At 40.0% G+C, this 26,402-nt stretch overlaps 1 protein-coding gene across 2 annotated transcripts in view; it reads left to right on the forward strand.

The window, feature by feature from the left end:
- LOC134359364 (regulator of DNA class I crossover intermediates 1-like) overlaps positions 1–26,402 on the forward strand; it is a 72,296-nt gene that overhangs the window by 25,489 nt on the left and 20,405 nt on the right. For both annotated transcript variants that reach the window (XM_063072501.1, XM_063072500.1), the window contains exons 4-7: positions 4,327–4,459; positions 5,948–6,014; positions 6,831–7,025; positions 9,993–10,111. In XM_063072501.1, the coding sequence (XP_062928571.1) occupies positions 4,327–4,459; positions 5,948–6,014; positions 6,831–7,025; positions 9,993–10,111 (514 nt within the window). The remainder of the gene's footprint in view (positions 1–4,326; positions 4,460–5,947; positions 6,015–6,830; positions 7,026–9,992; positions 10,112–26,402) is intronic.

Consider the following 26,402-nt stretch of genomic DNA (forward strand, 5'->3'; position numbering starts at 1 on the left):
AACATGCAAACGATATTTGGTCAGGATCGAAACTGGGTCTCTGCCATTCTAAGGCAGTGGTTTTTCTAGCTGTACGACTGTGGCAGCTCTGTCTAGAACTGTAACTCAAAGGGGTAAATATTTCAGCCTGAGACTTTATGCGTCATTGCTGAGTACCAAATGCAGGACTTGCAAGCTTTCTGGGTTGTGAAGAAGTAATCAAAGTGAGTGTACAATTAATTAGTCATTCTGAACATTGTGGTTCAGTAATATGGAGGAACAATATAACAGATGCTGGAATCTGCAGCAACAAGTTTCATTTCTCTGGTTCCACATCATCTTCTACCCTCTATCTCTGCCTTCCCTCTTCTACCATGTCCCCTTCTCCCATCCCCAAACCCTGCTTTGTCCACCTATTTCTTCTTCCTTATCTATTCCCATTTATCACCCATCAGCCCCGTCTCTAAACTCCCAGTTCTTCTTCCGCCACCTCATCTACCAGCCCCTTTCTTAACCCTCCTTCTTCCATTCCCTTATTGGCTACCTCCCCTTTACAGTTTTGATGCAGGACCTCAACATGTCCTTTTGCTTCCATGGATACAGTTTGATTCCATGAGTTCCTCTAGCAATTTGTTTATTTTGGTCCTTGCTTGTCACAGATTATCTGATAGCTTTGTTCAGCTGTTTTGTTGTATAAAGTAGTTTTTAATCTCCGAGTGAATTGGAGAACACTCACATCATTTCAAAATGATGACTATAAATGTTTTATATGCTTTAATTGTTCCACAAACCATATGGGAAACAAATCAGTTTGTTATGTTAATAGTTTTATAAAAGTGTGACCAAAGGGTAAACAGAATTTTTGAGAAAAGGATAAATAGACAAATACTTTTAAAAACATAGACAGAGAAATTTAGAAACCTACAGCACATTACAGGCCCTTTGGCCCACAATGTTGTGCCGACCACGTAACCTACTCTAGAAACTGCCTAGGATTTCTCTACCACATAGCCCTCTATTTTTTCAAGCTCCATGTACCTATCTGAGAGTCTCTTAAAAGATCCCATTGCATCCACCTCAACCACCTTCACTGGCAGTGCATTCCAAGCACCCACCACTCTCTGTGTGAAAAACCTTAGCTCTGACATCCCCCCTCTACCTACTTCCAAGCGCCTTAAAACTATGCACCCTCTTGTTAATCATTTCAGCCCCGGGAAAAAAGCCTCTGGCTATCCACACAATCAATGCCTCTCAGCATCTCATACGCCTGTATCAGATTACCTCTCATTCTCTGTCGCTCCAAGGAAAAAAGGCCAAGTTCACTCAACTGATTCTCATAAGGCATGTTCTCCAATCCAGGCCACATCCTTGTAAAGGTCCCCTGCACTCTATCTATTCTCTCTATAGTATCCATATCCTTCCTGTAATGAGGTGACCAGAACCGAACACAGTACTCCCAAGTGGGGTCTAACTAAGGTCTTGTATAGCTGTAACATTACCTCATGGCTCTTGAACTCAATATCATGGGTGATGAAGGCCAACACACCATATGCCTTCTTAGCAACATTGTCAACCTGCGCAGCAGTTTGACTTCCCTATGGACACGGGCCACAAGATCTCACTAATCCTCCACACTGCCAAGAGACTTGCCATTAATATTATATTCCGTCTGCAGGTTTGATCTACTGAAATTAACCATTTCACACTTATCTGGGTTGAACTCCATCTGCCACTTCTCAGCCCAGTTCTGCATCCTATCAATGTTGTGCTGTAATCTCTGACAACCCTCCAGACTATCCACAATACCCCCAACTTTTGTGTCATCAGCAGACTTACTAACCTACCCTTCTACTTCCTCATCCAGGATCCCAGAATGAATCCCTGCAGAACACCACTGGTCACTGTCTTCCATGCAGAATACAAACCATTCACAACTACCCTTTGCCTTCTGTGTTCAAGCCAATTCTGGATTCACAAAGCAAGGTCTCATTGGATCTCATGCCTCATTACTTTCTGAAGGAGCCTTGCATGGGGAACCTTATCAAATACCTTACTGAAATCCATGGACACTACACCCACTGATCTACCTTCATCAATGTGTTTTGTTACATCCTCAAAGAATTCAATCAGGTTTGTAAGGCATGACCTGCCCTTGACAAAGCCATGCTGACTTTCCTTAATCAGATTACGTCTCTCCAAATGCTCATGAGTCTTGCCTCTCAGGATCTTCAACAACTTGCCCAGCACTGAAGTAAGACTCACTGGTCGATGATTTCCTGGGTTATCTCTACTCCCTTTCTTGAACAAGGGAACAATGTTTACAATTTCCAATTTTCTGGTACTTCTTCCATCCCTATTGACGATGCAAAGATCATCACCAGAGACTCAGCAATCTCCTCCCTCACTTCCCAAAGTAGCCTGGGGTATATATATGTCATCTGGTTCTGGCGACTTGTCTAATTTAATACCTTCCAAAAGCTCCAGCACATCCTCTTTGTTAATGTCTGTACACTTAAGCAGTTCAGTCTACTGTGTCAACCACACAATTGCCGAGGTCCTTTTCACTGGTGAATACTGAAGCAAAGTATTCATTAAGTATCTTTGCTACCTTCTCTGGCTCAATGCATATTTCCATTCTTGCTCCTGATTGGTCCTATTCTCACATGGCTCATCCTCTTGCTCCCTTGGACTTTTCCTTAAACCTGCATGCCAAGGCCTTCTCATGGCCCCATCTAGCTCTTTTCAAGAATGAGCTCCTTCCTGTCTTCCTTGTAATTTTCTAGAGCTCTAACAGTACCTAGTTTCTTTAATCTTTCTTATGCTTCTTAACTAATTTTTCTTCATCTTTTGTACACCATTGTTCTTTTATCCTACTATCCTTTCCATGCCTCAATGGAATATATCTAGGCAGAATGCCATGCAAATGTTCCCTGAACAGTGCAGTTCCTAAGAACATCTGCTCCCAATTTATCTTCCCAAGTTCCTGTCTAATAGCATCATACTTCCCCCTACCCCACTTAAATGTTTTCCCAAACACCTGAATAGGCTCATTTCTCAATACCAGATCAAACACGGCCTCTCCTCTAGTTGGCTTATCTACATATTGCGTCAGGAAACCTTCCTGAACACGCCTAACAAACTCCACCCCATCTCAACCCTTTGCTCTAAGGAGATGCCATTCAATATTAGGAAAGTTAGAATCATCTATGACAACAAACCTATTTTACTGGGAGGAAATTGGAAGCTGATTATCAGATGTTTAAATAAAAACAATTAATTGCACTTTACAATAAGACAATGATGATCACATTATTTGTGAAGTGTTAAAATGCTGAAACTTCTGTTGTGAGGTTTGTTGAAATTCCTTTCGACTAAGAAGTTGTGGTATGTAGAGAAGCAACTGTATTTTTTTAATTACAGGTTGTTTAAACACAGTGTGAATTTTGACTGAGGGAATTTGGTGGGGCAAGGGCAGAGGAGCGATTTGTAATTTAAAACTTGTACTTAGCTTCAACAGGAACCTTGACCACAAGGTATATGGTTTATTGAAAGTGGAGTGACAGGTAGACAGTGGTGAAGACGTCTTGTAGCATAGTGGCCTTCAATAAAATAATTAATTTACTGTCTAATGGTGAGCCAGAGATGATCTAGCTGGTGATGGTGTCTTTTTTCTATCATAAAGCGTTTTGCTCCAAATTGTAACAACAATATAAATTGAACTAATACTGTTTCTTGAAACTACATTAGAGATGAGACATAACTGGTAATGCTTCTTTATTTTCCAACCCAAGTTCTTTCCTCCTAACTGTCTTTATCCCATCCTTTATTTTTCAGGGCTTCCCCTGCTCCTGTATTTTGCCACTGACCTGATAAATAAGGCATCCTGGAATATTTAGTTTGCAATCTTGCTTGCTTTGTAACTTGAAAGGGTGTCAGAATCAGAGTTAGATTTAATACCACTGGCATATGTCATGAAATGTGAATCAAAATTTTGAAAAAAAGTAGTAAATAGCATAAATATATGCAATAAAAACAAAAAATACAGAAAACACTCAGCAGGCCAAGCAGCATCAGTGGAGAAGCAGAATTTAATTCAGGTCAAAGATGAATTTCCATTGCATGGAGTCATACAGCATTGCAACAAGCCTTTCGACCCAACTCATCCATGCTGACCAAGATTTCCATTTCAAACCACTTGCTGGTGTTTGGCCCGTATCCCTCAAACCCTTTCCTATGCACATGCCTGCCCAAGTATCTTGTAAATATCTTGAAAATATAACTTTCTCAACTCCTAAATCAATATCTGACAACAGTAAAATGACCAAATGTCTCATGTTTTCTTCAAAGAGGCATCAAACAACGTTGTTCAAGTAGACATGAAGAAAGATACAAAAATACCAATTAGACGGCATAACATTGAGTTGCCAATGTCTCCTTGCTCTACACCCTCTCGAATATTCTTGGAGGAAAGTCAACACAGGTAATTTTTACAGATCTGTTGGATTTGAGGGCCTCCACTGTAATGCATGTGCTGTGCTGCTTGTGCTATAGTTAGACATTTAAAAAGCATCACAAACAGTGATATAATTAGCAAATGATGCATTCTGGTACAGAATTTCTTTGTCTATTTACACTTTTATTCTGTTGTAACAGTCCAGAAATTATGCATGTTTAAGGTGTACTGTTCAAAGACATGACAATTTTTAGATTTGCACCTTCTCAATTTGTGTAATTTTAAATTTCTCCAAAAATTGTCATGTTTCCACTGATTACTTCAAACATCTATAAGCAAAATAAGAAGAGAAAATTTGGAAAATATTTGGTAGGTCAGCCTCATCAGGAAGGAGAAACTGAGTTCATGTTTTAGCTTGAAGATTTGAGAAAGTTGAACGGAAGTTTTAGGCAACAGAGAGTGTGTTGAGGATGGATAGGATAAAAGGATATGCCGAAAGAATTTCAAGCGGAGATGTTAACAATTTCTTTGTTCTTAAGATGCTGTTCAACCCGTTTAGTTCCTCCAGCAGGTTGTTTGTTGCTCCAAGTTGGATGTAGTTTGGTTACTTGTGTTGGATTCCATGGGCCTTTTCCTTTTGAACCAGTCTCTCATATGGGACTTGCAAAAGACCCTTCTGAAGTCCATGTGTATCACATTCACTATCTTGTGCTCATCAATACATTTTGTTGCCATTTCAAAGAATTCAATCATTAGACATAAGAGCAGATTTAAGCCATTTGGCAACCCTCTCAATCAGACTAATCAGACAGGTTCTACCCTAGACAGAGCCATGTTTTCAAACTTAAATGCTCCTGAAAGGTCATTGACCTGAAAAGTTGATTTCTGATTCTCCCTTTGCAAAGCAATGATTCCCATACCACCTTCTTTTCATTTTTGCCTGAGCCCAAATCATGGCTGTCAGTTCTCTTCAGTACCTCATCCAAGAGATATATGTGCACAAAATTGAGTAGTGAGTTTTGGGAGGTAATCTTTTAGAGCATCATCAGGTGTTATTTTCACCAAATGCCAACATATGTAGACTCTTCAATAAAAAGCAGGCCTGTGTGACTTTGAATTTCAGTGTATGCAAAAGAGGGATGAAATTATAGAGTATCCTGTATTTACTCATGTCTGAAAGTAAATAGCAACTTTAATGTTCACCTTTCTCCATCCCCCTCAACTCATGTAGGACAAAGTTGAATTTGATGCACAAGTTAAATCCTCGTCATAACACTGCAAAATCTCCTAGTTGTGATTTGCTGCTGCAATAAAAGTGTTGGCTTTACTTCCAGAGAACTTAGCTATAATTCTATCCATATAATGTGCTGTGTGATATATATTGTACGAATGCACCATAGTCTGGTTGTATCATTGTACAAGCAGATAACGATAAACTTGAACTTGAATTACTCTGAACGATTCAAGTTATGTTAACTGTCAGCTAATCATAAAGTTTTTTTTGTGTTTTAACAGCATGCAGAAAGAAGAATGGAGCAGCAGAAAGCATTTTACAAATACAACAAATTTTAGATATGAAGAGGTAGGTGCCAACCTAAAATTTAAATGTGATCAAAAGAATGCATTGGATTGATTATCTGAATTGAAGTGCTGAAGTCATGCCTAGAATTCAATAGCATATGAAGTCTTTCCATTCCCTCCCCAAATGTATTAAGTATTTATTCAAAAATAATAAGAGCAGCGTTCAACAACAAACCAAATAGCATTGAAATGTTGTCCAAAAATATATAGTGAGATCAATGTTATTGACTTTTCCATTTCTGCTTTTATATGCTACTGGGTTGGGACATCATCGAGCCGCTAAGTACTCAATCACTTTAAAAACATTCTTACAAATGGTAGATCAGGATGAGGAAAATAAACCCTTTAATAAACATTTAAAGTATACAGAGGGTTTAAAATTAAGATAGCTGAAATATAAAAATACTGTAAAGAATTTTTATATAAGAGAATTCTAGTGCTTATTTACTGTCAGACTATATTTAGACCTTAAACATTTCTTTTATGCCAACCAATCCTAAATAGCTTCCTTGTTTGAAAAAAGCTGCTGACCCATTCTAAAGACTATATACATTTTTGTCTTTACTTTTGTGTCTTCAGCATTTCATCTACTTTTTAATTTTCTACTTCATTTGCAAGACTACCTGCCTGACATAAGTATTTATGTGAAGTTTGTTCATACCAGCTCCAACAATTTGTAATAAAACCTAGGTGCCCTTTTTTTGAAAAAAACAGTATTTTCTAGCCTTAATTCATAATGTACGATTTACTTTCCTGATAACATTTCCTTTTATTCTTGAATTAGGTTTTAAGTATTCTTTCCTTTTATTTATCCTAGCTTTCTCCTGTAGTGGGATCAAATTCTATGGAATATAATGTTTTGGACAATTCAAGTTCTTCAATGGATCAAGGCAATGGATTTCCACTGGCAAATTCATGGATGTCTGCTAAAACCTACCCTTTACAAGAAAATCTAGGTGCAAAGCACACTACTATGTGGGACTACTCCTGTGACAATCAGGAACTTATACAGGTGTGAAATTGCAGTAGTTTGTTTCAGTATTTATTAGTATTATAATTTCACCCAATATTTTGAGGAGAAATACTATTTGAACAAATGTGCTAGATTCATGCTTACTATTGTGCAGTTAGGTGTATGTAGAAATAATCATATATAGTGCATCAACTGTAAAACACAATTTGACAAAGCAGTTATTTGTATTTGTTCTGTTCTCCTCCCAGAAGAGCAGAATATTTCTGGGCACAGTACTTGGGATATTTCTCAAAACCATTATCTAAATCTGTTGACTACATTTTCTGGTAGTAATGTTATTGAATTACAGAAGATGAAATAGGGTGGATCAATTTAGTGGGAGTGTCTTATAGAATACTCCCGCCCCACTAGTCAGTGGGAACTTGAGGAGCAGATATGTAGTGAAGCTGATCACAGCTATAAGAGTAAATTTTTAATAATTAAGTGTATTTTAATTTTGCCTCTATTAACTGGTCCAGCCAGAATGTGAAGGGCTTTGACAGAGTGGAGTTTGTGAAATGCTTTCAGAAAAGTTTCCTGAGTCAATATACAGAGGATTCTACTCAGGAATATACAATACTGGATTTTCTCTTAGGAAATGGTACAGGGCAAGTAACTGAATTAGCATTCATGGAGCACTTTGTAATAATTCTGATAGCACATATTAGATTTAGACAGTTGGGAGCAAGTGAATCCCTTGATCATAAAAAGTAAGAATATGCCTGAGGGAAATGAGCAGGGTTAAGAGCGTGTGAGGTGGATCTGGCAGGTAAGATTAAGGAAAATACCAAGAAGTTCTACAGCTACATTCAGGGGAGGGAGGGAGGGAGAGAGAGAGATTGATTTATATATGTATTGTTAAGGCTACATTTGGAGCATTGGGCACGGTTTTGGTCGCCATGTTATAGGAAAGACTTTGTTAAACAAGAAAGTGCAGAAAAGATTTATGAGGATGTTACCTGGACTACAAAGCGAGTTACAGAGAGAGGTTGGTCAGGCTAGGTTTTTATTTCTTGGAATGTAGAAGAATGAGGGGTGACCTTTGAAATGATTAAAATTACAAAAGGCATAGAAAAGGTGAATGGTACAGTCTTTTCCCCAGTTATAGGACACCTAAACTAGGGGTTGGGGTGAGGATTTATAAGTGACCTGAGGGGCAACTGTTTCATACACAGGGTATTGAGTATATGTGGAATAGGGCACCACGATAGTGTAACAGTTAGTGCGACACTGTTACAGCTTGGAGTGTCAGAGTTTGGAGTTCAATTCCGGCATCCTCAGTAAGGAGTCTTTGTACATCCTCCAGGTGGAATACGTGGGTTTTCTCCAAGTCCTCTAGTTTCCTTGCACAGTACAAAGATGTACTGGGTGAGTTAATTAGTCATTGTAAGTTCTCTCGTGATTCGGTTTGGGTTAAATCAGGATTGTCAGTAGTTGCTGCGCATTGCTGCTTGAAGGGCCAGGAGGGCCTATTCCATGCAGCATCTCTAAATGAATAAAAATAAATAAAATATGTGGTGAGAGGTGTCACAGGGAGTGGTTGAAGCAGATACAGTAGTATCATTTGGAAACACTTGGACAGGTACGTGCAGGGCTTAGAGATATATGGGCCAAATGCAGGAAATTGGAATACACTGGCTGGTATGGACTGGTTGTGCTGAAGTGCTCAATTACTCTGTACAATAAAAAGAATGTGGGCTGGTTAATATTACTAGACTACTTAGCAATGGAGGCAAGTTAATCCTGTTTTCAATCAACGAAGTAACTGTCAGTAGTCATAAAACAAGAGTGAAGCCTTGTGGAGTTTCCTTCCTCGCTCAAAGAGACATGGAAGTAATTTGTTGTCAGCTACCATTTGAGATTGGGTAAAGATGAAACTGAAGAATGTATTCATTTAGCTAACTTTGTTTTTTTTAAAATGTATAATCCTGCTAATGAACTGAGTAATAATTGAACTTATTAATTGAATAATTAGCCAAAAGGTAATGTTACAGCTATATAGGACCCTGGTCAGACCCCACTTGGAGTACTGGTCACCTCACTACAGGAAGGATGTGGAAACTATAGAAAGGGTGCAGAGGAGATTTACAAGGATGTTGTCTGGATTGGGAGCATGCCTTACGAGAATAGGTTGAGTGAACTTGTCCTTGGAGCAACGAGGGATGAGAGGTGACCTGATAGAGGTATATATGATGATGCGAGGCATTAATTGTGTGGATAGTCAGAGGCTTTTTCCCATGGCTGAAATGGCTAACATGAGAGGGCACTGTTTTAGGGTGCTTGGAAGTAGGTACGGAGGGGATGTTAGGGGTAAGTTTTTTACGCGGAGAGCAGTGAGTGTGTGGAATGTTGCCGGTGACCATGGTGGAGGCGGATACAATAGGGCCTTTTACGAGACTCCTGGATAGGTACATGGAGCTTAGAAAAATAGAGAGCTATGGGTAACTCTAGGTAATTTCTAAAGTAAGTTCATGTTCAGCACAGCATTGTGGGCCGAAGGGCCTGTATTGTGCTGCAGGTTTTCTATGTTCTAACTTCATTTACAGTTTCTTTTCCATTTGTTCTTATGATGTGGTGTGGCAAGATGATACTATTACTAATGCTCCATTGCCCTGCAATGCTGATAGTAGATGACCTTGAGTTTGTAGAAGTAAAGCAGTTGATAGTGTAATTTTTTGGGTTGGGGGTTATTAACATCACTACTAGGAGACTGGAATCAAGTATAGAAGAGATAGGGCAAAAATTATAATGCTCAATCTGAGTAGGAAGTTGAGGAACTTTTTAAATATGTGCCCAATTCTGGTGGCGTTCATGGTCTTTTTTTCTCTCTGTAGTTAGTTAGGCCCCAAATATTAAAATAATCTGTTAATAGTCCTCAGTGTTGCAGGAAAGATTGTACTGGAAATTGGAAATATTCTGACAGCAAGAAAATATTTTATAATTGTATTTTTTGTTTAAAATTTGTAGAAACATTTCATTGGAGATGGCAGGTCCTCAGGTACTGAAGTCACTGAACATGATCTTCTTGCTGATTATGAAAATTTGTTGACCGATCATAGAAATTTACCCAAACATTCAAATGCCAGGTTTGTATGAATGTGGTATAAAAGGAGAAATCTACATTAAACTGTCTAAAAGTCTTTTTGAGCTTATCCTTAGCTAGCAGAATTTCAAAGGGAATGGTAAAACAAGGCTTTTCAATTGGAGGGGTACTATAGTGGTCATGATTTGTTTTCCACTAAGTTGGTAATGTGGGATCTGTTTTTTTTTGACTCCCTGCGTTCTTTTAGGGGTCCAAGAATGAGTGAAAACTTGTTGCTTCATGATAGCTTATCTTAAGGTTTAAACAAGGGAACAGATACAGAGCATATGAAACTAAGAAAAGGAACCCAAGACTGGGACAAAAACAAGATGGGGATTTTAACAAGGACTGACATTTTTATACTGAGTTAAGGCAAATTCCTGAGATAAGCGAAGGGCCAATTAAAAAAAATGTCACAGCATGTGTGTTGTGCTAATACTTGGCCAATGAAACATGAAAAGGTGATAAACCGTTATGTGACTGCTATACTGCTTTGCTCATATATTGTGAAAATATACATTAAAATACAAATATGCCTGTGAAACTACAATTTCAATCTTGCTCTAATTCAACTAATGCCTTCTTAAAAGCATTATAAAAACAATTCCAACAATCCTCTTTTGTTTGTAACTCACTTATTTAAAATCATTACTTCTGAAAATTCAGAGGCAGAAAATTTAAAATATCTACATTACAGAGTATCAAAGTTTGCTTCTGTTGTATAATATCAAAGAATACATCTTCAAAGCATTTACAGCATTACATCATGATTGGATACATCAGAAACACTTTCACAAGTTTGAATTATTCTGATGTTGATTGCCTTTAAGCAAACACAAAAAATATAGATTATGATAATACATATTAATATGAATATTATGACTTGTAACCCGAGCTTCCAAGACTGAAATGAATTCAATTATAGAAATCCCATCCATCAGTTTGATGTAGTTTAGCCACTTCTTTACGAACGCTATCAGCCAAATTAGTTACATCATTGGAGTTGTCAAGTATATAGACACAACGTTCCTTACCTATAACTGTACATGTTTCCTCCCTTAACTGTTAAGGGAAGATCTCATCCTATACGCAACCTTTATGGCAAATACATGATGAGATAGGATGGCCTTGTCATGAACAGAGATTATTATGTCTGGGAGTATACTATAGATAGGGTCAGATATGTCATTTCTCAAATCATGTTGATCATATTCACATGAATGACAGTTTAAGACAATTTTTTTGGGGGGTGGGGTATGACCATTGTGTACTCACATTCCTTGTCAGAATGATGAACCACAGGTAAAGTATCTACATCACTATCGCTGGAATGTTTAATGAAAGAGGAGCATACTTGTTCTGGATCTGCAGGAATGCCCAACATTGGTGAAGTATGTAACACGTATGGACGTACCAAACAACGTGAATCATTAACAGCATCTTCATGTTCATGTGATACCCTTAAGTATATATCACGAATCATTTCAATCTGCACATCACGAATAGGGAAAGTAGGTAAACCCATATTAACAACAAACATCAAGACAAAATCGATAATATCCAATAATTATATTCATGCTTGAAATCTTCTCAACAATTCTCTTAATCCGGTGTCATTTTAGCTCACTTGCAGTGGATGGTGTGTATCCACTTGCTTTTACCTTCTACCATGACTACCAAATTGATAATTAACAGTACTTGGTAAGGACCTACCCACTGAGCTTCCAGTGGTTCCTTATGTGGTTTCTTGACCAAGGCCCACTTGCCTGGAATCAAGGTGTGTCCTCTTTCTGATAGACTACTCCAAGCAGCAAAAACCTGCTGAGAAGCAGTCTGAACAACTTGGGTTAATTTTACACAATAATTAAGTAAACTCTCTGCCATCCCTGTGGGTTTCTCTGGGTGTTCCGGTTTCCTCCCACAGTCCAAAGGCGTACCAGTTGGTAGGTTAATCGGTCATTGTAAGTTGTCCCGTGATTAGGCCCAAATTACATTGGGATTGCAGTGCAGCACGGCAAAGAGATGACCCCCTCCTGTTAGACTGTTTGAGGTAGCTTATTTTTTATTCTTTCTTACTTCCAATATTTGTATATCTGTTTAATTGTATTGCTACTGTGACACTGTAATTTTCTCTGAGATCAATGAAGTATCTATCTATCTATCTATCTTTCATTTTGAAGTGACCTTTATATTTCAATACTGCAACTTCCGATAGTGGTTGTATGAGCTCCATAAGTCTCATACTAGTTAGCCATTCTTGATTGGAGTTTTCTTGGCTGTAAGAAATCCTATTTATCTTCATTGACTTCAAAAATCATGAACGACTCTGAAAGCATCTCAAGAGTAAGTGTCTGTGTTAGCTGAATCTCCTTATGCTAATTTATAGGCTTCAATCAAAGCCTTCAGTTCTGCCTGTTGTGTAGAGGTACCAAGAGCCATGCTTCCTGAGGCCACAACTTCATTTTCTATGACAACAGCTCAACTAGCCATTCAAATTCCTCCCTCAGTAGTTTAGGAGCATTCAGTGTACAGAATCAGATCTGGTTTCAGTAAAGGCACTTCATTATGGTAATTTGCATCTTGCTGGTACGTTATCGTTCTTGAATATTCATGATCATAATTTTCCATGTCCACTGGCAATAGTGTACCTGGATTCACCATCTCCATTGAATGATGATATTAGGTGCCTCAGGAGCAGTGGACCACTTGTACCACTGAGCAGCTGACACTTGAGAAGCCCTGTTCATAGTCAGTCAAGTATGCACGGAATTTGGATGTTAAACATTTAATGTCTGATCCAGCATGATATTGGAAACAGCCATGATTGCCAGGTAGTTTCCTGCACTGCTTGTAGACATGAACCCCGTCCAAAAGCTACATTGTCCAATTTGACAGAATAATAACCAACTGGAAGCTGTTGGCCTCCATGTTCTTCAGTTAAAACTGTGTCATGTCGCCACGCTTCTCCTCTTACCATAGTCTGATTGAGACCAATCGCTGAGCGGGAGTACTAGAAGAGAGCTACCTTTCCAATTATGTGTGCACTCAAGATTAAAAAGGTGGAACTTCGTGGCGAATTCTTGGAGTTGGACTGCGACCAATTGCTGAGTGGGATTCATTAGAAAGGGTGGATAAAAATAACGCAGGTGCAAGTGGAGCAGCCATTTTTGGAGTGGCCGTTATTGTGAGTGAGCCAGTGTTGGAGTAGTTTTGGCTCATCAGGCTTCAGCGAGGTATATATCTGGTAAGTTTCTCTTTTTGTTCTTAGTTCTTCATTCCTTGTCTGTTTGGGCACAGTAGTGTAATGAAAATGGCTCTGGGGCAGTGACTTGTACTGTGTGTGAGATGTGGGAATTCTGGGAGACCTCCAGCCTCCCAGATAATCACAACTGCACGAAGTGCCTTCGACTCATACAGGAGAATGAGAAGTTGATAGATAGGAGCTTCAGGAAGGTAGTTATTCCTAGGTTGCAGGACACAGGTAACTGGGTGACTGTAAGGAGAAGGAAGGGAAGTACACAGCCAGTGCCAAGTACCCCATGACCATTCCCTTCAATAATAAGTATACCACTTCAGGTACTGTTGAGGGGGACGTCCTACCGGGGGGAGTCACAATAACAGTGTCTCTGGCACAGAGTTTGGTTCTGTATCTCAGAAGGGAATAGAGGTGCAATTTGTATTCCAAGAGTGAAAAGCTTGTCATATGAGGCACATTTGATGGCTTTGAGCTAATGCTCACTGGAATTCAGAAGAATGAGGGAGATCTCATTGAAACCTATCAAATGTTGGAAAGCCTTGACAGAGTAGATTTGGAGATGTTGTTTCCTATGGTGGCAGAATCTAAGACCAGAGGACACATTTCTTTAGCCAGAAAATGGTGAATCTGTGAAATTTGTTGCCACAAGTGTCTGTGGAGGCCAAGTCATTGGGTATATTTAATGCAGAGATTGATAGATCCTTGATTAGTCAGGGCATGAAGGGATGCGGGGAAATAGCAGGAGAGGGAAACTGGATCAGCCATGATGAAATGGCAGAGCAGACTCAATGGGCCTAATGGTCCAAATCTACCAGCAACACACACAAAAATTGCTGGTGAACGCAGCAGGCCAGGCAGCATCTCTAGGAAGAGGTACAGTCGACGTTTCAGGCCGAGACCCTTCGTCAGGACTAACTGAAAGAAGAGATGGTAAGATCTGCCTTTCAGCAGACTAATGAGGGGTTGAGCTATTTCAGCGTTTGAATCAACCCACGCTCTGCTGTAGTTGCACAAAGCCAGAAATGATCGAAGTTGCTGACTATTGTAGATGGTTTTAATGATAATATGGTCTTTCCACAACCTTCAGTGATGTCTCATTTGCCTTGGGAAATTTTCTGTCCCAATTAAATCACTTCCTGTTTGCAGTTGTACCTTGTTCAGATTTGCTATGTGTCCCCTGAAGGCAGAGTACATGACATTTTCAACTAGTAAATTAACACTGCTGTGAATTCTAGTTCCACTTGTTCTTTTGGTTAGCAGGTGTGAACGGTTGGTTCATCTGTACTAATCTTATTTGTACTTAAATATTTCGCTCACTTGTTCGACAGTTTCCCACCGGATCACTATAGGTAATAGCAGTTTTATTCCAATGTGCTTTTTTTATTCTCACCATTTTGGCAACATCTGAAGGCTGACTTGAGGGGTTCATATGTGGATTCTTTTATGTATTATCTTCAATTATTCCTCGAACACTTGAGTAGCTGATCCAAACTGCTCTACAACAGTCTTCATATATGGAAACATCCTCTGAAGCCTTTTGTTTGCAATCAGCCACTTTCCCCCAATCAGTCTGTGTTGGGGATTGTTTTTCCAACCATTTAATTGCATCCCAACCACCTGGTAAATTGTGTTTATCCTCTCCTGTACCATTCTCAACTCAACCTGTCAGCGGTCTTATTGCTGCAAAGACAGCATGGTAGCTAATGTTTGGATGCCATCATATGGATACAATTTGTATTTGTTCTTAATCCATTGAAGCTCAGTCCAAGTCTTTAAGCCTTTTTTTTTATGTGAAATTTCTTTGGAGTATTTGTCAACTTTTTTCTCTCATTCTAGTGGTTGATGGTAAACTGCCTGTCTCCTTCCATAATTTCCATTTTCACTCTGGCATGATTTCATTCCCTTAGTTTTTACTGGGGCTAGTCGTGACATGACTGTCAGGTCAATTACCATCATCGTTAATTATTGTCACTTGAACCAATAGAGGTCTCCGTTAAGTCAGTGTTACATCCATTTTGCAATTCTTTGGAGTCTCCAAGATGTCGCTGTTTCTGGGGACTATTCAGTGTTGGTTGTGTTCAATGTGCAGAGAGAAAAATAATGATCATGCAAGCAATAAAAGCAAACAAATAGCATTCAGAACTGAAGTCCATGAAAGTCAATGAAAGAAAATCCATCCACAGGCATGAAGCCACAGACCATCAGTTCAGCGCAGAGCTGAGTAAACATTGCAGAGCAGCAAGCTGAACCACCTCAGGCCCCAGCACCCTGACCTTTTCATTCTGGCCCACCACCTAAATCATGGTCCAAACATAGGGTTCTGTCACTTCAATACGCTCTGGGACCAGGACCCCACTGCCCCGATTCGGTCTGTACCTGACCCTTCCAGTACAGGCTGGTGTTTAAATTGATCGAATCTCAGGATTTCTCATTGCCTCGCCTTGGTTCTGTCGCATCGAATTGCCTCCAAGTCCAAAGGGAAGTTGCAGGCTATTGTTTTGTGGTGATTGTTTAGCAGAAGAAGTGTGATTAACAAAGTATTTAATTGTTTTCTTTGTTACATTGCCCACCAGTAGGTAGTCACTGAGCTTCACAACGACATCTTAAACCGGATGCCACACATTTCTTTCTTTTCCCCGAATTGATTAATTGAATTATTTACTTGCTCAGTGCTCGGTTCACATATTTTATTTTCTAACTCAGCACATTCATATTTAGATTCATTTGTTTGACCTTGTAGCTTGGCACGCTTGCTGTTTCTTAGTTTTGATAATTCTGCTAGTGTCCAGAGGAAGAGATTGCTTATAGAATCAGCAGTTGTTTTGAAATATTTTCCACTGCTCCTGAGTCCTATGCATAACTATGATCTAAGTGTAATTATAATCTATGTATTCCCTTCTCCAGAGTTTCATAAAACTAAAGACAAATGATCTTGTTGCAATAAAAAACTAACAAAACTAAAATTAGCAATATAAACGGAATTAAGTGAAGTTAGCATGTTTAAGTGATATAAAAACTTCTGATTAGTGTAACTACGTGATCTTAGCAGTCAACAAAAAAAAAATCACCCCAGCTCACTCCCTGGTCTCTAACTAAACTGACCAAAGACAAAGCGTGAATACATAACTATCTTATTTGATTCAACCACGCCCCAACCCACATGACAAATTACCCATAATAAATGCACAACACAAAATACAATACAGACAGAATAAAGATACGTGGCTCCTACATCCCAGCCACTAGCTATTACAAAATACTAAATACAACTACATACTACAAAAATAGGAGACATGAAATCTTCAAGGACAGACATCTTGACATTTTACGCAAATGTCCTGTTTCTTCTTTCTTCCAGTCAAGTCGTGTAGCAATCATCTAGGCCAGAGGTTACCAGCACTTAGCCCAGTACAGAGTGATCTTTACCAAGTAAGTCATGTCAGGTCATGAACCTTCTAGATCTGAAGAAGACAGAGCTTGGTTATGGCCTGTCCAGACAGCTGATCTTGGTCTTGATGAGTACTTGCTGCACAAATCTTATGTCTGGAAAGACTTGGCTGACTATTCCCTAGATCCATGAGTTCTGAAGTGCTGTGTCATAAACTACCGGAAACAATGTCTCCTGGGAAGAAATTGTGATTTATACCTCATCATTTCTGACATTTCTGTAATTGTGATGTTCAGTTGCTTCCTTTTCCGACTAGGTAAAAGGGCCAGGTTCATAAAACTAAGAATCCAAGCCACTGACTTCTTCAAATGGGCCCAAGACAAGAAGTGATAGATTATATTTGTAACGACGTCCACCTTGTCTTCAATCTGCGTGGCATTCATTGCAACACTTCTCTTGACTTCTTGATCATCTAGCAGTAGTTCTCCACACGATCAGGATTCACAGGCCATTGGGTTTTGGACTGAAGAAAATATCGAGGCCCTGACACCAATGTCTCATTCTTCAGGAAAGCTTCCATCTTCAGCCCTCTGGAAGCCATATCCGTTGGGTTGCTTAAAGTGTTCATGTACCTCATTTGTGAAACCTTAAGAAATTTTGAAACTTTTGTTAACAAAAATTTGGAACCTGAAACTTCAATTCTTCATATACTTCAGCACAGAAGTACTGCTATGAGACCATAAGATGTAGGAGCAGACTTGGGCCATTTGGCTAGTTGAGTTTGCTCTGCCATTTTGTCATGGCTGATACAGGTTTCTTTTCAGCCCCAATCTCCTGCCTTCTCCCCATATCCCCTCATGCCCTGACCAATGAAGAATCTATCAATCTCTGCTTTAAATATACATAAAGACTTGGCCTCCACTGCTGCCTGTGCCAAAGAATTTCACAGATTCACCGCTCTCTGGCTAAAGAAATTCCTTATCTCCATTCTAAAAGGATGTTGCTCTACTCTGAGGCTATGTCCTCTGCTCTTAGACTCTCCTACCATCAGAAACATCCTCTCCCCGTTCAATAGGCTTCAATGAGGTCATCCCTCATTCTTCTGAATAAACTTACTGACACTATATTCCATCTGCCAGTTCTTTGCCCATTCTCCTAACCTGTACAAGTCCTTTTGTAACCTCTCTACTTCCTCAAAACTACTTGCCTCTCCACCTATCTTCATATCATCTGCAAACTTTGCAACAAAGCCATCAATTCCATCATCCAAACCATTGACGGATAATGTGAAAAGAATCTATCCCAATACAGACCCTTGTAGAACACCACTTGTCACCGGCAGCCAACCAGAAAAGCTTCCCTTTGTTCTCACTTTTTGGCTCCTGCCAATCAGCCACTGCTTTATACATGCTAAAATCTTTCTTGTAGTACTATGGGCTTGTAGCTTGTTAAAAAGCCTCATGCCAAAGGCTTTTTGAAAATCCATGTACATAACCTCCACTGGTGTTCCTTTGTCTATCCTGCTTGTTATTTCCTCAAAAGAATTCTAACAGATTTGTCAGGCAACATTTTCATGCATACTTCAGCCTATTTTATCATATGCCTCCAAGTATCTCGAAACCACATCCTTAACAATCGACTCTTAACACCTTCTTAACCACTGAGGTCAGAAGAACTGGGCCTATAATTTCCTTTCTTCTGCCTTTTTCCCTTCCTGAAGAGTGGAGTGACAATTGCAATTTTCCAGTCTTCCAGAACCATTCCAGAATCTAGTGATTCTTGAAAGATCATTAGTAGCTCCTCCACAATCACTTCAGCTACCTCTTTCAGAACCCTGGGGTGTACACCATCTGGTCCAGGTGAGTTATCTACCTTCAGACCTTTCAGTTACCCAACAACCTTCTCCCTGGTAATGGTAACTTCACACACTTCATAACCCCTGACACCTGGAACTTCCACCATACTGCTAGTCTTCCTTACTGAAGACCGATGCAAAATACTTATTCAGTTCGTCCACCATTCATAATTTTCCGGTGGCCTGATATCCACTCTCGCCTCTCTTTTACATTTTATGTATCTGAAGAAACTTTTGGTATCCTCTTTAATATTATTGTCTAGCTTACTTGCATCTTCCATCTTACCTTATATACTTTTTTAGGTGCCTTCTGTTGAATTTTAAAAGCTTCCCAATTCTCTAACTTTCCATTAAGTTTTGCTCTATTTTTGCACTCTTTGGTTTTCACGTTAGCTTTGACTTCCCCTGTTAACCACAGTTGTGTCATCTTTCCTTCAGAATATTTCTTCCTCTTTGGGATGTATATATCCTGTGCCTTCCAACTTGTTTCCAGTAATTCCAGCTATTGCTGCTGTGCCGCCATCTCTGCCAGTGTTCGTTCCCAATCAATTCTGGCCAATTCCTCTCTCATGCCTTTGTAATTCCTTTTACTCCAATGTAACGTTGATACATCTGACTTTATCTTCTCCTTCTCAAATTTTAGGGTGAATTTGATTATATTACAATCACTTTTCTCTAATGGTTCTTTTACCTTCAGCTCGCTAATCAATTCTGGTTCATTGTAGAACACCCAATTTAAAATAGCTGATCCTCTAGTGGGCTCAATCATGAGCTGCTCTAAAAAGCCATCTTGTACGCACTCTAGAAATTCGTCTTCCTGTAATCCAGCAACAACCTGGATTTTTCCAATCTACCTACATATTGAAATCCCCCATGACTGTTGTAACATTGCCCTCTTGGCATGCATTTTCTATCTCCCATTGTAATTTGTAGGCCACATCTTTACTACTGTTTAGGGTCTGTATACAATTCGCATCAGGATCATTATACCCTTGCAGGTCCTTTGCTCTATCTACAATGATTCAACACCTTCAGACCCTATGTCACCTTTTCCTAATGATTTGATTTATTTTTATTTACCAATGGAGCAATGCCACCCCCTCTGCCTTTCTGCCTGTCCTTTCGATACAATGTATATTCCTTGACATTAAGCTTTCAGCTATAACCTTCTCTCAGTCATGATTCAGTAATGCCCATAACATCATACCTGCTAATCTGTAACGGTGCTGCAAGTTCATCTACATTATTCTATACATTGCACCCGTTCAGATTCAATACCTTCAGTTCTGTATTCACCCTTTTTGGATTTTGTCCACCTTTTATGTTGCCTCTCCTCACTGCACATTGCCTGTGTTTGCAAACCAGCTGGCTCATCTTCAGCACTATAATCCACCTTTCCTATGATACCTCTTGCATTGAAATATGTGCAGCCCAGGACACTAGTCACACCATGCTCAACCTTTTGATTTCTAACATTGTCTGTGGTCTTACCAACATCTGCCTCCACAACCTCTCCAATAACTGTTCTAGCACTCATAGTTCCCATCCCCCTACAACTCTAGTTTAAACCCCACCATGCAGCATTAACAAACCTTCCCGCAAGGATATTAGTCCCCTCTCCAATTCAGGTGCAAGCCGTCCCTTCTGTACACATCCCACCTTCCCTGGAAGAGAACCCAATGATCTAAAAATCATGTACCCACCCTCCTACACAACTCTGTAAACATGCATTAAACTGTATAATCTTGCTAGTTCTGGCCTCACTGGCACAAGCCATGGGTAGCAATCCTGAGATCTCAACCCTGGAAGTCCTGCCCTTTAACTTAGCTCCCTGAACTCCCCAAGCAGAACCTCATCACTCATCCTACCCATGTCATTGGTACTAACAAGGACCATGACTTCTACCTGTTTACCCTCCCACTTAAGAATGCTGAGGACTCAGCCTGGCACCCAGGAAGGAACATACCATCCAGTAATCTGATTCTCGCCCACAGAACCTCTTGTCCATTCCCCTAACTAACGAACCCCCTATCGCCACAGTGTGCCTCTTCTCCCCCCTTCCTTTTAGAGTCACAGAGGCAGACTCAATTTCAATGCCGGAGACTCGACCACTGCGACTTTCCTGTTAGGTCACTCCCCTGCCGACAGTATACAAAATAATATTCTGTGCCTGTTGTTGAGGGGGATGACCACAGGGAATGTCTCCTTAACCTCTTTCCCCTTTCTGATTGTCACCCGATCTCCTGTATCCTGCACCTTGGTTGTAACTACCTCTCTATACATCCTATCTATCACCCCCTCATCTTGCCAAATGATCTGGAGTTCATCCAGTTCCAGCTTCAACTCCTAAACGCAGTTTGTTAGAAGCACTGCTGTGTGCACTTCTTGCAGTTGTCATAGTCAGGAACACTGTAGGTCTCCCTGCCTTCCCACATCCCATAAGAGGGGCATTCCACTCCTCTCCACTGTCCTAGCTGAGCAGATATAAAGAAGAGAACAAAAAAACTTGAGCTTTTCTTTGCTTTCTCTGACTGAAGCCTCAAAGAGCTGAATCCTCAAGATCACCAGTGTGACTGTGTCAACTCAGACGATGGCTGCTGTGCTTACCCCTGCCTGCCTTTAATTTGCTCTTGCTAATAAATCCCAAAAGCAAATTGATGGCTGGTCAAAGCTCTTTTTCGCTATACTGACCCGTGCTACCTTTTATCCTCAGGCAGTACACCTGATTAAAGACCCCTCCTCTCAAAACTTCTAATGACTGGATGGCCGCTAGTCAAAGCTCTATCAGTCCAAAAATACTGAGTCACGAAGCTGAATGTGCAACTCCTTCCTCCACAATGTGTCCATACAGCTCACCATTGTGGCAGCGATGAGCTCCATATGAGGAATGGAAACTGACTTCAACGGAACTACCCGAGATTTTCCTATGATAAAAAGTGCTTTGATCATGCACAGTGCTCCAACTGCCAGCCACTGTTTCCACTAATGAGTAACTGATGATGGTACTGTGTCATCCCAGCCAACTGTGTCTACCATCCATGCACCTATCCAAACTTCTCTTAAATATTGAAATGTCCCATGCACCTCTTGTGCTGGCAGCTCATTCACTCTCAAGACCCTCTGAGTGAAGAAGTTTTCCCTCGTATTCCCCTTAAACTTTTCACCTTTCTTATTTAACCATGACCTCTGGTTGTAGTCCCGCCCAAACTCAGTGGAAAAAGTTTTGCTTTCTTTAACCCTATCTATACCCCTCATAATTTTGTATACCTCTATAAAATCTCCTCTCAGTCTTCTAAGGAATACAGTCCTAACCTATTCAATCTTTCCTTATAACTCAGGTCCTCTAGACCTGCCAGCATCCTTGTAAGTTTCCTCTGTACTCTTTCAACCTTGTTTACATCTTTCCTGTAGATAGGTGACCAAAACTGCACACAATACTCCAAATTAGGCTCACCAACATCTTTTAGGATGTTCTTAGCAGATACTGCCACCAGACGCAAGATTCCTAAAGGATTATAGATGGAACAAACTGTGGAGAGGATCCCACTTCTGGTGAGTGGTCTATCTTGGATTCTGATCTTAAACTTGAAAGTATTAGACTGAATACACAATTGCACACCCAGTATTCTCTCCACCAAAGGTATATCTTAATCCAAATCCTGCCTTTTCTCTTTTGGTATCACAGATAGCACACCATGTCTGTTGCTTATTCACTTTGTGAGTTGAAGGCCGCCTTTAGCTAACATGGATACAAGATCATGATAGAGAGACATCGCTTCTTCCTCAGAGGACGGTGTCACAAGGGAGTTACCAACATAGAAGCAATGCAAAACTTTATCCACCGTCTCACAGCTGAATTGTTCTTCATTGTCTTCTGTGCATTTTCCAACAGCAAAGTTGGCACAGCTCAGTGATGAAGTAGCTCCAAACCACCATTCTAAGGTCTACCATAACTTGGGTGGGGTCACTATCCAGCCATCAGAGAAACCTCAGCAGATCTGCATCTTCTACTTATACTTTAACCTGATGAAGCAAGGATCATCTGAAACTAGTGATGATTCCAATCAGTGAGCTGGTAAGATTTGATTACAAACGAGAAAATTCGCAGATTCTGGAAATCAAATACACAAAATACTGGAAGAACTCAGCAGGCCAGGCAGCAGCTATGGAAAGGAGTAAACAGTCAACGTTGAGTCCTGATGAATGGTCTTGGAATGAAACATCGATTGTTTACTCTTTTCCATAGATGCTGCCTGGCCTTCTGAATTCCACCAGCATTTTTTTGTGTATTGGTAAGATTTGGTCCCTGTAAAAGCTAAACATTAAGTGATATTTCATGAAAAGTCACTCCACAGTCAAGCACAACATGAAGTTTTCACCATGATGTGGAATATACCAGACTTGCCTATCATTGCATTCCTGATTCCTTGCTGGCACTCTTTCAGCTTTGGAGATGACATCCATCGTGAAAGCTGGGTAGTCAGTGTGAAATGACAGATCCTTCTTAAACCTCTTAGATTTAGAGCACACTGCTCTTGAATCCTCCTGTTATTAGGCATGTTAACCTTTTTTTTCTCTCAAAGGTAAACTAATCTGGTAGTGGCCATCAAACAGTTTTGCGGAATTCATAACCGACTCTACAAACTTGTGATCTACTCATAACAAACCAGGTGACTGCATTCAGGAAAGTCTGCCTTAAAATGCCACTGCCAAAGCTCATCCAAGTTCAACACTGACATCCTGTTAATTGTCAGCTCTGGCTGTGTACAGTCTCTTCCATTACCATTGTCTCTTTTCAATGGTTCATTGACAGAGCAACCCAACATTGTTTTGATTGCATAAGGTCCAATATTGGCACTGTGGATGTCTTACAGTTTCTCCAATGCTACAGGTACATTTGTCCCTATCAGCAACTCAATTTCTGAATCAATCACTGATAAATGGACATATTTCAGGCAAGACCATCCCTGGAAATCTCACTGTTGCGAGATTTTTCCTCTTCCTGCATATAGGTGGTAGGTAGTTCACAACAGTTTTTGCCATTTTAAGCCAGCCACTTCCAATCCTGAAACATTGAACTACTCACAACCTACTTTTGATCCATGGTGTGTAAGAGAATGTGTGTCCTTTTTTTTGTGAAGTTGAGCTTGTTCATGCAGAACACTGCTGTACTTTCTTGATCTGGGAAAGCACAAGTAACCACTGTCTTGTTACCCTTCTTAGACTTCACTTTGTACTGGAATTATAGGAAGTTTATAATCATGATTGGCAGCCCCTGTAAGGCTGTTAGATACCCGGGCACTACTCACTGCTGTGTCTGATTTTTTCACGGATTGTTTTGATTCTGCACCCTTTTCATTAGAGTGAATATGAAGTATGCTGGGATGTTTGCCTTTGCATACTTTCCATGAAGGATGCTTCCTGCAATCCTTGTTGATGCGTCCTGTACATAAACAGCCAAAGCAGATGTTATTTTCATATAGGAAGACAATCTTCTCACTATGAGCCCTTTTCTCCAGTTGAGGGCACAAATCCAATGTGTGTTCAGCCTCGCAGAACAGACAAACTGTTTTGGCTGATGACAGCATTTCCGTTTCATTAGTTGCAGGTTCAGTTTTAGCTTTACTCATCACAGTGGCCACAGTCGTGTCAAAACTGCTTCTTTTAGCCTCAGAACAAAGTGTGACTTAGTTTTGTTCACACCTTTGCTTATTGCAGGTGATAGAGCATCCTGTATATTCCCAAATACCGGATCTGTAGCAAGCTCTTCTTGCCTTTCAATAAAATCAGCAATGTCAGTGAATGTAGTCTTATGATTGTGCCGTTCTTGCAATTCACAAACCACTGTTTTCCATTTATCCTGAAGCATATAGGGCAACTTCTTTCAGTTAACATATTGACAGGCATGTCCATCTCACGCATGGCATTGTAACAGCCTATAAGAAAAAGACTGTAGTCCTGAAGAGCCTCCATGTTTTCAGATTTTATGGGTACCCAAGAAAGAGCCTTTTGCATGTAGGTGTTCTGCTCAACACCAAAATATTCCTGTAGTAAAGCATTAGCTTCTACATATGCTTTCTTAGGGTCAACGTGCAGGCATCTGACAAGTTCTCTAGAGTGATACCTAGTGTACTGTTCAAGGAAATAGAGTTGGTCACTATGGCTGTCAGTCTTGCCTTCAACACTTATCAAAATCCCTCATGAATGAATGATTCTGCAATGAATCGCCGTCAAAATTTGGGTCTCTTTTGTTGTGCCAATGAGTTGTTACTTCATTTTGTTTCCTCATAATATCAATATTATTCTGACCTCTATCATCTGAAACAAGAGTGTTTCTAGGCAGTAAGTGAATATGTGAATGTCCTATGAGCCCTTTGAACTGTTGGATATGCTCAGAGTGGTCTCCTTAGTGCAGGCTGAGAGTAAACACCCTGAACTACCTCTTGGGGGGGGATCTAGCTCATGTTTCACAGATACTTGAACAAATGAATCAATATTGATGTGGAGTGTTTTTGTTTTCTTCTGTGCCTTATCAATATAAGAATTTGCACCATAGGACTGTTCTGCTGGAGCACTTTCAGCATTTTCCTCACTTGAAGTCCTTAGCACATAAACTGTGGCCACCTGTGTGGCAATTTCTTTCAGCAACTTGAGCTGCTTCTTCCTTTTCCATAGCTTTTCCTCTTGCTCTTCCAGAGCACATTTGTCTTTCAATAATTGTTGCTGTGTGATTAATGTAGCTAAGTCAGTCTCTAATGTGTGCAGAGGAGGTATTAGATATAAAAGATGCTCTGTCTTCAGCAGAACTTGGAGCACTGACATTTGACACATTGGCTTTGCATCATCCCATGATTCCTCTGGTATATGTACAGTCAAAACATGTCATGGAATTTGAGAAATATTGTCTGATTCACTTGTTGCAGCAACATGACCTTCAGTGGAACATAATTGGGTCAACCATTGTTTTATATCCTCTATGGGTTCAATATTAAGGTTTGGAAAACACTGGTTATGTTTTTCCTGCTTAACCTTGGGAAGTAATGAGATCAGTGTGTGACGTTACTTAGCAACAGCTTCACAGAGTCTAATTAAGTCCTGAAGACAAGATTGCACTTGTAAGGTATTTACCTCATTTCCCCTAACTTCCTTAATTGATGTATTAAATGTTTAATTTTGTTCTCATTTGCTTAATACTCCTTTTGAAGACTTTCGATTCTACCAGCTAAACCTTTAATTTCTTCGATTTCTCTTTTGCCAGCCCTGATGTGAGGGTCGCTGACATCAGTTCCATGCTTCGATTCACTCTTATTACTTTCTCCTTATTGTGCCACTTGCAATTACTTCTTTGTTCACCTGCAGCACATTTGCAGAGCACAGTGGCGATATTCCATTCAATAAATGTAGGCAATAAACAAGGTGTCTGCACGTCCAAGCATTTAAACCAGGCCAAATAAACAGACCTCAATTCAAAAATTGGCAACTGGACTATTTCAGGACTTCAGTGGAACAAAGCAACAAACCCTCAGACAAACACCACACGATTGAGCAACGGTGCCCAATGGACAGCAGGAATCAACAAAAGCTCTTTATTTGCCACAAGTTGCTGGGGTTGCCGACATGTAGGCTTCTCAGTGTTGTGAATCCACTTTTGTCAATAGGTCCAAGGTAGTCTGCTTGTAGACAGGTGCTTGTTTGGTATGCATTTTTTTTGTTGTTGACAAAATGTAGCAGGTATTTGAAAACAAACCAAAACCGCTGAAAGTCTGAGTACAGGGTTTGACACTGTTATCAAACTC

The sequence above is a fragment of the Mobula hypostoma genome, chromosome 20 (assembly GCF_963921235.1).
Source record: "Mobula hypostoma chromosome 20, sMobHyp1.1, whole genome shotgun sequence".
Classification (NCBI taxonomy): Eukaryota; Metazoa; Chordata; class Chondrichthyes; order Myliobatiformes; family Myliobatidae; genus Mobula; species Mobula hypostoma.